We start from the raw sequence: 16,418 nt of genomic DNA on the forward strand, positions 1-16,418 counted from the left end.
TCGCTATGCTTCTATTTGTGCTGCCATGGGTCTGAACTTAGCCGAACAGAGGTTTTTGACATAAATGCAATGGCAATAATGTGTAGAAATGGTTTGTTAGTTCTGTTCTGGCATTTTGAAGCGATGCCACCTAGTAGAACTACAAATGACTACAAATTTTTTCACAATTTGCACAAAAAGTATGCACACGTTTGACGTAAAGGAAGTTTTACTGCAATGAGCTTTTTTTAAATTATTAATTAAAGAAAAACAGAATGCTTTCAATATATTTAGTATTAAATATATTGCTCCGAATTTGGCTTAAAAAAGGTGGCATTATTGTATTAACTTCGAAAGTCCGAATCGGAATTGTTAAGTGAAAATTCAGTCAGCGGATTGGATAGTGATTTACTTAAATGCTTATTTTATTAACTTACCATGTATAATGTTAAATTATTTGGATGCGGGTTAATCACCAATTGAACAAATTTATGGGAAAGTAAGATTCGAATAGTTTTAGGTGTGTTTTATGGGTGAATTTAATGAAATCGCTGGATAAATTGTGAGCGATTTTGATTCCGCTGAAAAATCGGTGTGTGGCACCGCGGAATGGAATTGAGGTGGTTTTCCAGCGGAAGTGATTTCTGTGGCACCCCTGATAAGATCACAAATTTATATACTGACTGAGTACGGGTATAAAAGTAGAGTCCAGTCCAAAGAAGCGACTCACACGTTCCGTCTCGTTATCTCTCCATTATACAGGGGTGCCACAGAAATTTTGAAGCCAAATTCGGAGCAAGATACATATGTAATATGAATTAGATTGAAAGCATTCTGTTTTTCTTTTATTAAGTATTACAAAAAATAGATCATTGCAGTAAAACCTCCTTTACGTAAAACGTGTGCACAATTTTTGTGCGAATTGTCGCTTCCGTAGCTCTTCGATGGCCAACAGTCTCACTAAATGCATTTTTATTAAGTTTACTGTACAATTCAGTTGTCTGTTTTTTTTTAACAGCTTATTGCTGCCATGCACGGAGAGTGGCCAGACAACTGCTAGAGTTTCCGAGTACGTTGTTTGGTTTGCCGCGTAGGATATGGGATGTTTTTATACCCGTACTTAAAAAAGAGTTAAGGGGTATATTAGATTTCTGGTAAAAGTGGATGTGTGTAACGCAGAGAAGGAAACGTTTCCGACCCCATAAAGTATATATATTCTTGATCAGCATTAATACCCGAGTCGATATAGCCATGTCTGTCCGTCTTTTTTTATGCCTGGATCTCAGAGACTATAAAAGCTAGAGGAACCAAATTTTGTTTCCAGACTCATGTGATATCACACTGCTACAAGTGTATTTCAAAATTTCGCCCCGCCCCCACAAAGGACGAAAATCTGTGGCAGGCACAATTTTAAAGATACGATCAAACTAAAAACGCAGTATCGTAGAGAATAATCATATCTACCAGATTGCCGAATCTGAATCAGATCGGATCATAATTATAGCCAGAATAAAGAAGTTAATTTTCAGTTGCTTCCATCGCCACACCCTGCATGAGACAGGCTACTCATTCTCTTTCTCGCTCGCACACTCTGCCGCGTTCAGTGAGCGAGCGTCCTTCAGTGGAGGAGATGTAGAATATAAATGATACATGTAGAAGCTACATGTTAGATGTAGAATATACATTGTAGATGTAGATAACAGATGTAGCAAAAAAATGTAATATGTAAATTTTTTTTTAAATTCTAAGAAATCATATCACTGATAGTAGAGTCGCGTCCCCAGAAGCGACTCACACGTTCCTTCTCGCTCTTTTTATAACTGGTACTTGAAGAGTATGCAAATATGTATATATTTATATACATATATTCATTTTTTTTGGATGTGTGTTATACCACCAACCATACAGTATACAGTATGTGCCAGTTCATACAACGAAAGGGGCGCAGCTGAGTTTTCTGTCCCAGCTCCTCGGGATCCCATTCGGGTCGGGAGCCAGGCCATTCGGGTCGGGAGCCAGGCCATTCGGGTCGGGAGCTGGGCCGTTCGGCATGTATGACTCATGTCGGGAAGCGAAAGCAAGCTGAGCATTGCAAATGTATGTGTGTAAACAGACACGACAAAATTTTTATCAATTCTTATTTTCCGAAACCGTTTTGAGTTTGTTCTGAGTTTCGTTTCCAGGTTACGTTAATGTGTGTGTGCCATGTATTCACACATACTGTGTGGGCTCTACAATTTTTGGCCGAGACAAAAAACATTATTTTTAATTTACTTTTAATATTACTAGTGGGCTACTTTTAATATTATTTTCGGCTTAAAATCGTATCGTAAAAGATGGCATAAAAGGCTCGCAAAAGATATTATAAAAGGTCCGCAAACGATACCTTCTGCGAGCTACCGAAAACGAAACTTTCACTGCCACAAACTGAGCGACTAGTGATTCATTTTCTTATCGTTTTTGGATCTGAATTCGATAGTTTTACCCGTTTGAGTTTCGCGTAACTCACGTTTGCGATATCGTTTACGAAGTTTTGGTCCACTGGGACAGCACTGTCTCGTATTTTGTTCGCATATTTATTATTTATCAAAATTTACACAGACGACTTATTCACATTAGGAATAATCACACAAGTCAACTCAGCCGACATGCAATGACCAAGTCTCACTCCGGAGGAACACGCCTTCGTGATCACGGTTAACCTCTGCGCCTCTGATCGGCATCGGGGTTTCCATGTCCTCACAGCTGGAAGCAGTTGGGAATTATAAACCTTACCTAGTGCTACCCAAGAACACTGTATAGTTTTAAGAATTGTCCAGTTTTCACTCATTTTTAATTCCGTTTGCGATAATTTTGCGCGAATTTAGTCGACGCTTGGTTTTAGTATAATAAATGCTCTTTTCTGAGTCCGAACATTTGGCGAGACTTTACCGGTGGCTAGCTATTTTCTCCTCTATGTTTTACTTTCTTGTCAATTTTCACTAATTTTTAAGCCCGTTTGCAATAATTTTGCGATACTTGAACGTCCCAGGGTTTTTGTCCGCTAAATGCTCTTTTTTGAGTCCGCCTGCGAACATTTAGCGAGACTTTACCGGTGGCTAGCTATTTTCTCCGTTATGTTTTACTTTCTTGTTAATTTTTCACTCATTTTTAAGACCGTTTGCAATAATTTTGCGATACTTGAACGTCCCAGGGTTTTATTCCGCTAAATGCTCTGCCGTGCCAAAGAATTGCGAGCGATTTCATTTTTCTTAGCATTGTCACAAACCAAATTCGAACTAAGGCTAGGGCTGTCACCTTTCAAGAATCAATTCGAATAGGGTTAATTTTGCAGTTTTATTGATTTTATCATATCAAAACAATTTGTTTTCTTTTTTTCTTTTATGATATAAAATAATTGATTTTTCAAAGCTGTACTTTTATAATTTGAAAGCATTAACCACTCCATATCGTGCGAGTCAAACAAAACAATGTACTCGGCAACTCTAGCCGTTGTCTGGCAACTCTCCGTGCATGTTCAAAAACAACAGAAATCTGAATTTTACGGTAAGCTTAATTAAAATGCTTTTACCGAAACTTTTGGCCATCGAAGAAATACGGAGGCAACATATTAGAATACAAACCTTGCAGCTCTGGCTTCTCAGATGTGCATCGGACTCGTTTTCGCATTCAAACGATACGTATGTGTTTTTTTTTATTGTCTTCTCAAACTACTGCTAATTTAGTTCATTACAATTACCAGTTTTTGGTATAATGATCGCTATGCTTCTATTTGTGCTGCCATGGGTCTGAACTTAGCCGAACAGAGGTTTTTGACATAAATGCAATGGCAATAATGTGTAGAAATGGTTTGTTAGTTCTGTTCTGGCATTTTGAAGCGATGCCACCTAGTAGAACTACAAATGACTACAAATTTTTTCACGATTTGCACAAAAAGTATGCACACGTTTGACGTAAAGGAAGTTTTACTACAATGAGCTATTTTTTGTAATACTTACTTAAAGAAAAACAGAATGCTTTCAATATAATTAATATTAAATATATTACTCCGAATTCGGCTTAAGAAGAAAGGTGGCATTACTGTATTAACTTCGAAAGTCCGGTGGCGGTCACCTCGGAATGTAGCGACTTGAGTGCGGAATCGTTAAGTGAAAATTCAGTCAGCGGATTGGATAGTGATTTACTAAAATGCTTATTTTATTAACTTAACATGTATAATGTTAAATTATTTGGATGAGGGTTAATCACCAATTGAACAACCTTTATGGGAAAGTAAGATTCGAATCGTTTTAAGTGTGTTTTTTGTGTGTAGTTAATCAAATCGCTGGATAAATTGTGAGTGATTTTGATTCCGCTGAAAATTCGGTGTGTGGCACCGCGGAATGGAATTGAGGTGGTTTTCCAGCGGAAGTGATTTCTGTGGCACCCCTGATAAGATCACAAATTTATATACTGACTGAGTACGGGTATAAAAGTAGAGTCCAGTCCAAAGAAGCGACTCACACGTTCCGTCTCGTTATCTCTCCATTATACAGGGGTGCCACAGAAATTTTGAAGCCAAATTCGGAGCAAGATACATATGTAATATGAATTAGATTGAAAGCATTCTGTTTTTCTTTTATTAAGTATTACAAAAAATAGATCATTGCAGTAAAACCTCCTTTACGTAAAACGTGTGCACAATTTTTGTGCGAATTGTCGCTTCCGTAGCTCTTCGATGGCCAACAGTCTCACTAAAAGCATTTTTATTAAGTTTACTGTACAATTCAGTTGTCTGTTTTTTTTTAACAGCTTATTGCTGCCATGCACGGAGAGTGGCCAGACAACTGCTAGAGTTTCCTAGTACGTTGTTTGGTTTGCCGCGTAGGATATGGGATGTTTTTATACCCGTACTTAAAAAAGAGTTAAGGGGTATATTAGATTTGTGGTAAAAGTGGATGTGTGCAACGCAGAGAAAGAAACGTTTCCGACCCCATAAAGTATATATATTCTTGATCAGCATCAATAGCCGATTCGATGTAGCCGTCTGTTCGTCCGTCTGTCCGTCCGTCCGTCCGTCTTGATGAGCGCCTGGATCTCAGAGACTATAAAAGCTAGAGTAACCAAATTTTGTTTCCAGACTCATGTGATATCACACTGCTACAAGTGTATTTCAAAATTTAGCCCCGCCCCCTTCCGCCCACACAAAGGACGAAAATCTGTGGCAGGCACATTTTTAAAGATACGATACACCTCTCATTCTCTTTCTCGCTCGCACACTCTGCCGCGTTCAGTGCGCGAGCAACCCCTAGCGAAAGAGATGTAGAATATAAATGGTACATCTATAATCTACATGTTATATGTATAATATACATTGTAGATGTAGATGTAGATAACAGATGTATCAAAAAAATGTAAAATGTAAAATTTTTTTTTTTTATTTTAAAATTCTAAAAAATCTTACGCTCAAAAATTATATACTGACTGAGTACGGGTATAAGTAGAGTAGCGTCCCCAGAAGCGACTCACACGTTCCTTCTCGTTTGCTTTGAAATTATAAAAGTACAGCTTGTTATATGATAAAAGAAAGAAATTAAAAACCAATGGTTTTGATATTATAAAATTAATAAAACTGCGATATGAACCCTATTCATATTTAATCTTGAAAGGTGTCCCTAGTCTTAGTTCGAATTTGGTTTGAGAAAATGATAAACAAAATTAAATCGCTCGCAATTCTGTGGCACCTGTACTCTCAGCGGGTTCCCATTACGCGCGCGATTTCTGTGGCACCGCTGTATATATACTTTATGGGGTCGGAAACGTTTCCTTCTCTGGGTTACACATATCCACTTCGACAACAAATCGAATATATGTACCCCTTAACTCTTCGAGTACGGGTATAAAAACTAAAAACAAATTTTTATGATATGATAAAATTAATAAAACTGCGAAATAAACCCTAGCCTAATTTAATCTTGGAAGGTGTCCACCTAGCTAAGTTGTCCAGTCCTCGTTCGAATTTGGTTTATGAATATGCTAAAAAAAATGAAATCGCTCGGAATTCTGTGTCACGACGAAATTTTTAAGCGAAATTGCTCTCCGCTGAATCCTATTCAGCGAGCGATTTTTGTGGCACGACGAGCTAGCAGGATTAGATCGTTCAAGACCGTGTCATATTGAAGACGCTGGGGTCGGTTCATGACGTCTTATTGAAAGCCCTAATGAAAGCGAGAGCGCGGTTATCGAGAGAGCGATAGCAAAGGCATATACATATGCGACGATAAAAGTATCAGATATGGCAAAGGCAGGTAGAAGACCAGATCAGAAATATTGCGAAGGCATGCTAGGGCAGGCAGGCCGAATTGGCCGTTCCCTTATAGATGCTGCGACTAGAGAGCGATGAGTGATCGAGAGAACGAGACAGCTAGAATGTAGTGAAGGAAAGAAGAAAGGCGCGAGACGAAGCGACGAAAGAACGGTTCAATAGGCTATTCAGTAAGGAGGCATATATGTACACTACATTGGGCTGAAAATCGAAAATGTTTGAATCTCAAGTCGGCTCGGTATAGAAAAGTTGTATTAAGGGATACTAAGGCGAGTGTAATTCAGGAGTTTGTACTTGGATGTGTGTAACGCAGAGAAGGAAGCGTTTCCGACCCCATGAAGTATATATGTATATTCTTGAGCAGCATCAATAGCCGAGTCGATAGAGCCATGTCTGTCTGTCCGTCTGTCTCATGTCACACTGCTACAAGTGTATTTCAAAATTTCGAACCGCCCCCTTCCGCCCTCACAAAGGACGAAAATCTGTGGCAGGCACAATTTTAAAGATACGATAAAAACGCAGTATCGTAGAGAATGCCCATATCTACCAGATTGCCGAATCTGAATCAGATCGGATTATAAATATAGCCAGAATGAAGAAATTAATTTTCTGTTGCTTCCCCCGCCTCCTATGGCAAGAGATCCGCTACTCATTCTCTTTTTCGCTCGCACACTCTGCCTCGTTATGTACGCGCACCCCTCTAGCGGAGGAGATGTAGAATATAAATGATAATTGTAGAATATACGTGTTAAATGTATAATATACATAGTAGATGTAGATAACATATGTAGCAAAACAATGTAAAATGTTTTTTTTTTATTCTAAAATTCAAAAAAACTATAAGCTCAAAAATGTAAATACTGACTGAGTACGGGTATAAGTAGAGTAGCGTCCCCAGAAACGACTGACACGTTCCTTCTCGTTAGTTTTAGATAGACGCATTAATTAGATGGAGAAACGGCCAAGATGCAGCCGTTTGACCAAAACTACTCAAAACTCATTTTACCTGAAAAAATACCGTCCGGTCCACCTGCAAAAATGGGATTGCAGGAAACAAACAGGACCTGTAATTTTGGTTTTACCGAGTCCTAGGTTTGGACAGTTACTTTTACTCCAATGCTGTGCAGAAAACCAGAGATTCACGGCTGTGAATGTGTCTTTTGTTCAGTCAAACTAACTGTAATCGGCAGATCCATGAAAGGGGTTACCCGAAACAACCTGGTCAAGCCTTTACGCTTCCTGCTCCTCCTTTAGATGAAATACCGCCACTAAAACGCAAAAAAAGGATATGTCGCCTTCGTCGCATGGAACAACGGATTCAAGTAATGACCAATCAGGAGAATATAAATATTGCAAGCTTCTTTCACAGGAACGATTGAACGATTTGTTGAGAAACCTGGATCTTCCTAAAAGTGGAGCCGAGCTTCTTAGATCTTTTTTAAAGAATACTCTTTTATGGAAGGAAGATTTCAAAATAACTCAATTCCGGACGCGTCATTTGGTTTACGCACAATTTTATATGACGAAGGATGACATGTGCGTTTGCCACGACATTTTCGGACTCCTCACGCAACTGGGTGAAGCTTATGACCCAAAAGGTTGGAGGGTATTTGCTGACAGTAGTTAGGAAAGTTTAAAGGCTGTTTTGTTGCACAATGGAAACCACAAGCTGTCTGTTCCCATCGCCCATGCTGTTAATATAAAGGACAAACAATGGCTAAATTGTTTGAAAATATAAAATATAGAACTAAGCATTACTCAAGAAAACTCTGCCTACAACGGAGGGAAAACACATTGTAGAATTGCAACATACAAAACAAACGTACAGTCATTCCGACTGGTTACAACAAATTTTCTGATGATCACGTTAATATCGTTCAAGACCAAAATAAGAACTATGAAAAAATTGGAGCCAATATGTCACTAAAACTCCGTATCCTGCACTCCCACCTAGACTGTTTTCCGACAAACCTAGTGGACGTTACTGATGAACACGGAGAGAGATTTCAGCAACAAATTAAAGCTATGGAACGACGGTATCAAGGTGTTTGGAATGAAAATATGTTGGGCGACTAGTGAGTGGGTGCGTGAGCGTGGGCGGGAGCGTAAGCGTGGTGAGTCTGCGCGCGCGAGAGCGCGTCACCGGAGTGAAAAACGCTCTTAAGCGTAAGAGCGAGAGCGAGGGCAACAGCTTGCGTAGCTGGATTACTAACAGTGGTGTGGCTGGAATGCCAACAGATCTGTTGCCCCGCCAGCGCCGTACTCACTCTGAACAAACAGTAACAAGCAGTAAAAAACCAAATTTATCACATACGTTTAAAAACTTGTAGCAACATAGTACCAAATAAAAAAAGAAAAACACAACGACAAAAAAGTAACTGTACAAAAAAACATTTAATGCCAAAGGAACACGTTCAGGTACCAAAAATTCAAACCCTTTTCGTTTGCTTTGTTCCCAATTGGCACCTTCCAAAAAGTATTTTTTTTGTCTATTTTTTCATGTTTTAGGTTTAGTTAACGAATTTTAGCTCCACCGTCTCTCCATAGATTTTAATGAACAATGCCTTAAACGACCTTTTCGACTTATCCTGAGTTTTTAAAGTCAAAATTTCGTAAAAAAAAATACCTCAAAAAATGATGAAATTTTAATTTGAAAGCCTAATATCTTCCAGACGTTAAGCTGCAGCTACAAATTGTCTGGGTCGGATTTATAGCTGCATTTGTTTGTCATGCAACCAGATATAAGATACTTAAGTTATGTGAAAAATAGAAGCACTACCTCTAAAAAAAACATAAGAAAAATACCAACTTTTTTAAAATTAAAAAAAACGAGAAGGAACGTGCGAGTCGCTTTTGGGGACGCGACTCTACTTATACCCGTACTCAGTCAGTATATACATTTTTAATCTTATGATTTTTTAGAATTTTAGAAAAAAAAAAAAATTTTACATTTTACATTTTTTTGCTACATCTGATATCTACATCTACATCTACAATGTATATTATACATCTAACATGTAGATTGTACAATGTACATGTTCCATTTAGATTCTACATCTCCTCCGCTAGGGGTTGATCGCGCACTGAACGCGGCAGAGTGTGCGAGCGAGAAGGAAAATGAGTTGTGTTGTCGTTTGCTGGAGGGGGGACAGGGGAAGCAACTGAAAATTAATTTCTTCATTCTGGCTATAATTATGATCCGATCTGATTTAGATTCGGCAATCTGGTAGATATGGGTATTCTCTACGATACTGCGTTTTTAGTTTTATCGTATCTTTAAAAATGTGCCTGCCACAGATTTTCGTCCTTTGCAGGGGCGGAAGGGGGCGGGGCGAAATTTTGAAATACACTTGTAGCAGTGTGATATCACATGAGCCTGGAAACCAAATTTGGTTGCCCTAGCTCTTATAGTCTCTGAGATCTAGGCGCTCAACAAGACGGACAGACAGACAGACGGACAGACAGACATGGCTCTATCGACTCGGCTATTGATGCTGATCAAGAATATATATACTTTATGGGGTCGGAAACGTTTCCTTCTCTGCGTTACACACATCCACTTTTACCACAAATCTAATATACCCCTTAACTCTTTTTTGAGTACGGGTATAAAAAAAACTATACCATAAGAAAACCATAACTCGTTAAAGAAATTTAAATCCCGAAATCTATCAGCGTACAGCGTAAATGTCGTGTTGCCTAGAGTTATTTTCCACCTCGTAGCGACGACTGACAAATGAGCTGATAATTTCCGCTATATCCTGCCATTGTCAAAGAAACAACAAAATATTGTCTGTAGTCCGTCACGTCATCCGTCCTTCCGATCAACTCTACTCGTTTTACCGAGTGCCGCTGAGCGAGCCTCTTGGCAGGCGATGGCTTTCACTCGCAGGAAGCGGTGATTGAGCTCGCCACCATAGGCCGTTTGTCACGAGGAACCTGTCCGTCCTTGTCGCCCCATCTAGGAATCTAATTAGGGTCAAATCTGTTCTCTCGCACACTAATGCTGACAGTTCCTAAAGCAATTTCCTACATACTATTGGACATACTCATTCATACTCATTATTATTCAATCCAAAAAAGTGCACTGAGTCTATTGAGATATAAGAATCTTCGTAACTAGTTGTATTAAAGTTTTGGTAAGTCGCGTGATCGCGTGAGATTGATTTTCTGAGCAAATTTGTATATAATCGCTTCCGACCCATATATGTATTGTTGACTAGCATCAATAGCCCGTCTGTCTTGATGAGCGCCTAGATCTCAAAGACAATAAGATCTATAGCTCCTTTTTAATTCGGCAGGTAGGCCTCTTCTTTCGCCCTTACCTAGAGTGAGAGCTTCATGTATTGGGAACACGTTCTTAGTGGATAAGGAAGTGTGCCATTGTTATAACAGTGTACGTAAGCGGCAGCGCAGCAGCAGAGCTCTATTCTATGCACATAACATAGGGCCTTGCCGATCGTTTCTATAGTGTAATCAATATTCTTTCTTGTTTCAGGATCAACTTCAATTCATTATTCTCGAGATCCAGTCCCAGGTGCAATGCACAACCAGCGAACATTTTCAGATGACTTTCACCAGTACATTGAAATTTGCCTAAATAAAAATCCAACGTGTCGCTGGAGTGCACAGAAATTGATGACGCATTCGTTTTTTAAGCAATGTCGGAATTCCTGTATCTCAGATCAAATCAAAGTATTGAGCTTCGAATTTCAAAGATGTATTTATGTTAAGGGTAAGTACGAGAGCAGCTGGAGAGTATTCCATTTTAAACATAGTTTATTTTGGAATTTTTGATAGTTTAAGCAAAGACAATATAGCCACTACAAGCGTAACAAGGAAGACCAACTGCCACAATTAAGCTCAATTTCTTGCAAGCTTGTATAATTTTAACGAGTTTCCCACTTTTTACTCTTTTTTACCCGATATTTTTATTTTTGCATTCAAATCCACTGGTAAAACAACGTCATTATTTGTCATCTAAAAATATAATTTCATTTCCCCGAATCATAAATTGGAGTGCGTAATAGTTTATTTCGCTGCCTTTTTTATAACCGTACTCAAAGAGTTAAGGGGTGTATTAGTTTTGTAGTCGAAGTTTATGTGTGTAACGCAGAGCAGGAAACGTTTCTGACCCCATAAAGTATATATATTCTTGATCAATATCAGTAGCCGAATCGATTTAGCCATGTCTTTCAAAATTTCGCCCCGCCCCCTTCCGCCACCACAAAAGGTCGAAAATCTGTGGCACCCACTATTGTGAAGATACGAGAAATCAGAATAGCAGTATCGTAAAGAATGACAATATCTACCAAATTGCCGAATCTGGATCAGATTGGATCACTATTATATCCAGAATAAAGAAATTTCCAGTGGCTACTCTCTCTAGCTCAAACAGTCTGGCTCGTGCAGTCTAGATATACAATCTACATGAAGATGTAGAAGTCGATGATAGATGTAGCCAAAAAATGTAAACAGATAAAATTTAAAATTCCACATAAATCATAAGCTCACATATACTCGTATACTGACTGAGTACGGGACCAAAGGAAAGGCTCGACAACAGCGTTCCCAATCGTTTTTTTTTACGGATTTGAGTCGCGAAAGATTCGTAAATAATTACACAAGGTTTTATAGTTGATGTGATGGTATTTATTTCCGTGCAAGACGGATATGAGGGAGATTTGATTCGATAGGTTATATACAGTAATAAACCGATATATTTTAGTTTGCGATTGGAATTATATGGCAGAAAAGTCACTGTGCCGGACAACAAAACGTTTGACTACGATCGATATTGAAGTGTATTTCTGCTCTGCTGATGAACCTCCCTAACAGCTTTCGTCGGCTGACGAACGCCCAGAAAAATCAAAGCACCAGTAAAAGCATATGCAAAGGCAACCAAAAGGATGATAAAGAGCTACGTTACATAGCTCATACATTGTGCAATACTTGGTGTCGTCTTTTGAATTCCCGAATACCCGCCATAACCAGTTGATCGACTTTCATTCCTGCCATATTGAGTTGATCGTCTTCCGTTCTCTGTTGCTACTGTGACGACTGCGAAGATTTTTTTGTCTAGTCTCACTATATTATCTTGAAGTGTTGTGGAATACGACCGTTAAGGGTATTTACATTTAATATTTTACCACTCAATTGCTTCCAAGAATCTCTTAACATTGAATTACAATTTCTTTTAAATCTTGATTATTTTCAGACGAACCAGTACGTTCAGCTAATGTCAATGTGAAACATTCGGATGATGTAAAATGGAGTTTTTAATTGATGTAAATTCAATATGTTAAATTGATTGAATGGCCACTAAGTTACTGATACTAATACTAGTTGATATTTTCTAAATAATATGCTTGAAATATAACAGCTGTGTGCAGACAGGTCTGTTGCTGTCTCGCCGACTTCATACCATTTATAAGATACTTAAATAAACTAATTGAACAATTTATATTTAAACACGAACTGCGTGTATGCGTTATCTCTACTGCGTTGAGGACGTTTAGATATCTAGCTTGCATTGCAGATGCTAAGCAGCGCACGAATGTCATATGGAACGTGAAAGACCAGCTTAGAGCTGCAACTGCAACCAGAAAGCGACGAAAGCGAGAAGAACTTAAAAAGCGGCCGCTGCCGTTTATAAACAAAGGCTGATCAACAATGATTTGTACAGTGGACAGTGAAAATAATGAACATTATATAATATTTAGGCTGCTTGACCCGACCATGAATGAAATGGACAAATTTTGCTTTGATTCACACGAAACACGTTTGCACTATGAACAATAAGAAGTGGAAACATAAACATGAATCTGCTTGATATTGCTGATAACACTACTCGACAAAATTTAACTTTTTTTCCCGCTGTGGACCAAAATGACTTTTCCTGCTAGATTTCGGGATTTACAAATTTTTATAGTATTATGTTTTTCTTTTATGGTTTAGTTTTTTTGAAAGAAATCTTAAAATCTGGGGAATTAATTAATTTTGTAATAATAAAAATTATTGTAAATAAATTAATTTATTTAGTATTTTATTAATTTAGGGGAATTAATAAATTATTATAAGTATACAAATTATTTTAATGCTTATTTAAATAAATTATCAGATTTATTAATTAGTAAAAAGTATTTATAAAAATATTAAACTATTAATTTAAATATTTTATTAATTATTATATTAGTTAATTTGTTATTTTAAATAAATTTTCAGATTTAGTGATTAAAAATAATTATTTAAATCTTTACATAAATAATAAGGTTCATTTTAAAAATAATTACTTAAGCGTAGAGGCGTCTGGAAGTTCACAGTTCAGAATTCCCAAAATAAGACGTGGTGGTTCCAACTTCTTCAGTCTATTCGCAGTTTTTATTCACTATAATTATATATGTATGTAATCGCGTGCAAAAGCCGGTCGTTTGCTTGTGGGTGAAGAAGCGCATTATTACTCTAGTCGAAGTCAGCTGCCGACGGCTGTCGGCTGCGGGAGCGGGTGCGTGAGCGTGGGCGGGAGCGTATGCGTGGTGAGTCTGCGCGCGCGAGAGCGCGTCACCGGGGGGAAAAACGCTCATAAGCGTGAGCGCGAGAGCGAGGGCAACAGCTTGCGTAGCTGGATTGCTAACAGTGGTGTGGCTGGAATGCCCACAGATCTGTTGCCCCGCCAGCGCCGTCCTCACTCTGAAATTCGACAAGAAAAGGATGCAGCTTGATGGCTCGTCGTATTGGACGCGGGACCAGTGAGCACCCAACCAAAAATGGTTTCTTGGCCGAGAAGAGAGCCACATATATTGGGCTGTAAGCCGCTTGACATTACCGATGGTAGGATATCGGTTCCAATCAGGACATCGATTGGTGAGCTCTCGAAGAATGTAGGATCCGCCAATGGAAGACTCGGCATATCTTTCAAAAAACTTGGCGAGATAGGATGCAACTGAAGATTCTTTGCCAATTCCGGGGTAACATAGGCCGTGGCGTTTAATCGTAAACCCGGCCTCGTTGGGGAGCGAATGGAGAATGGCTGGAAATCTGTGTTTGAATACGTTGGAATAGCAATTGAATCGTGTTGAAAAGGCGTTCCGTAATGAGCGTTGCTTTAGAGCCCGAGACGATCAGAGCGCGGGCGCGGAAATTTTTCCCCAGGTGGCAAATATTAATAAATGCCGTGCCTAGAAGGACAGAGCTTGTGCCGGAGGTGCAATACGTTTGAACGTTAGGATTAGGTTCGGAAGAACTTGAATTTTCTGCGGAAGGTACTGGTCGATTGACGTCTGGCCAAGCTGTGGAATTGGGTACGGATGTGGAATTGGGTACGTGACTTGCTGGAAACTGGATTGCCACGATGCAGAAGCGTGTGGTGTCGTCGTCCACAAGTGTTGCAATTGTGGGAGCTTGAGCAGTCGCGAAGCTGATGGCCTCTTGCGAAGCAATTTAGGCACAGCTGTTTTGTCTTAATGCAACTAGAACGTGCATCAGCGGACATGTTGAGAAAGCACGGAAATAACCGGATCGGGTGATTCTCCTTGGTACAGAGATCACAAGTGCTCTTGCTCGGATTCACGTTGCTTTGGAACGAGTGCGCTGTCCTTGGAACAGGACTGCCTTGAGAACGGAACGGATTGGACTGGCTTTGGGAGGATGGCGGATTCTGACTGCCTTTGGCGGGTGGCGGATTCGGAGCGCCTTGGGACGTGGATAGCCTCGATAGCCTCTAGCGTTAGGTATCGCTGAGTGAGAAAGGAGTCGATTTCCTTCCAGGGCGGCACCTCCTTTTTGTCCGTTACGGACGCTTCCCATAACGCCCGGCTCAAATTCGGCAATTTGGAAGCGCAGATGGTCACAAGCAGACTATCCCAGTTGTCCGTGCAGACGTTGGAGACCGCTAGCACATTTAGGACTCCTTGCATCGTACTTTGAAGATCCTTCAAGGCACGACTGCACTCGGACGTTACGCGGGGCAAAAAGGAGGATGTTAATTTGGTTGGTCACCAGAAGCCGACTATTTTCATATCGGCTGCGGAGAGCCAACCATGCGGACTCGAAACCGTCATTGGTGAGTTGGGATTTTTCTACGATGGCCTTTGGATTCTCTGGTATCAAAAGGTTTGGTCTTCTCGGTTAGGTAGTAGAATTTCTCAAATTATTAATCACGACCGCGGTGAACAGATCCCGGAATGTGGGCCAGCGGACGTAGTCCCCTGAGAAAACTTCAATGTTGACGGAAGGCAGTCGACAGCCGCCCTGTTGGACTGGCTGTGCAGGAGGAAGGACTGTGGATGTGGCCAGCTGAGCATTGAGGTCACTGAGGCACTGCTCAAATACCCCATAGCACTCGCCGTATGTGTCATGGATGTCCGCTTGGATTTCTGGATCCTCATCAGTCATCAGCGCGGAGCAGGCCTTGTACTCGGCCTCGACGTCCGTCCACATGCTGAGGATTTGGCCTCGACGGACCTCGGACAGAGAGGCGGATGGGACGGCGGTGATGCGCTCTGCCAGCTGCGACAGTCGGCCAATAGCGGCAACCAATTTGGTCCGAGCGACTGAGGTGGCGGATTGCGCCATTGTGATGCAGTGGCGAGAGCTGACGGGACTGCTGACGAAGGAGCCTTCCGGATCTTGTTTGGTCACAGCTGGAACCTTAAGAGTGACATTAGACGGAAATAGAACCGATTTGGTCCTTGCCGCAGGGCTGCTACTGGCTGCTCTCGGAGTGAGGGGTGCCTTGATTTTCTGAGTCGGCGTAGTACCGGAGGCGGAAGAGGTGCGTAGCCGGTTGGAAGTGGTCACAGGCAAAAGCTGGTTGCCGTCCTTGTGACCTGTTGGCATATTGCGAACTCACACACGCACAGAAAATCGGATTTGGAAGTCTTGGAGGGACAGAAGACTGATCTGAGTAGAATTCAAACAGAAAGACGCCAGGAAACAAATATAACCCACTTATGGAAAACTGTCAGGAAAAAGGCCTCGAGCTTGTTGGAAAACAATAGTCGGGTCGACTCGGATTGTTTGAGATCACCGTGAAGTGAAGGACCGGTCACACTGATTTTGGCAATATTTTGCAAATATTATTAGTGCGGGCTCCTCCTTTTACCTCTTTGACGCAGTCGTGATCAGAACTGGGTTA

The 16,418-nt window shown here is 40.3% G+C and overlaps 1 protein-coding gene and 1 pseudogene across 2 annotated transcripts in view; one reads left to right on the top strand and one right to left on the bottom strand.

Annotated features, from left to right (window-relative positions):
* Positions 1–12,743, top strand: part of LOC111079328 (putative serine/threonine-protein kinase STE20-like) — a 74,084-nt gene extending 61,341 nt beyond the window's left edge. For both annotated transcript variants that reach the window (XM_041592211.1, XM_041592210.1), the window contains 2 exons: positions 10,782–11,018; positions 12,501–12,743. In XM_041592211.1, coding sequence (XP_041448145.1) covers positions 10,782–11,018; positions 12,501–12,565 — 302 coding nt within the window. In that variant the 3' untranslated portion in view covers positions 12,566–12,743. The remainder of the gene's footprint in view (positions 1–10,781; positions 11,019–12,500) is intronic.
* On the bottom strand, positions 2,552–2,702 carry LOC121403930 (annotated as a pseudogene).
* Positions 12,744–16,418: the final 3,675 nt, after the last annotated feature.

Source organism: Drosophila obscura, unplaced genomic scaffold (genome assembly GCF_018151105.1).
Source record: "Drosophila obscura isolate BZ-5 IFL unplaced genomic scaffold, ASM1815110v1 contig_176, whole genome shotgun sequence".
Taxonomy (NCBI): Eukaryota; Metazoa; Arthropoda; class Insecta; order Diptera; family Drosophilidae; genus Drosophila; species Drosophila obscura.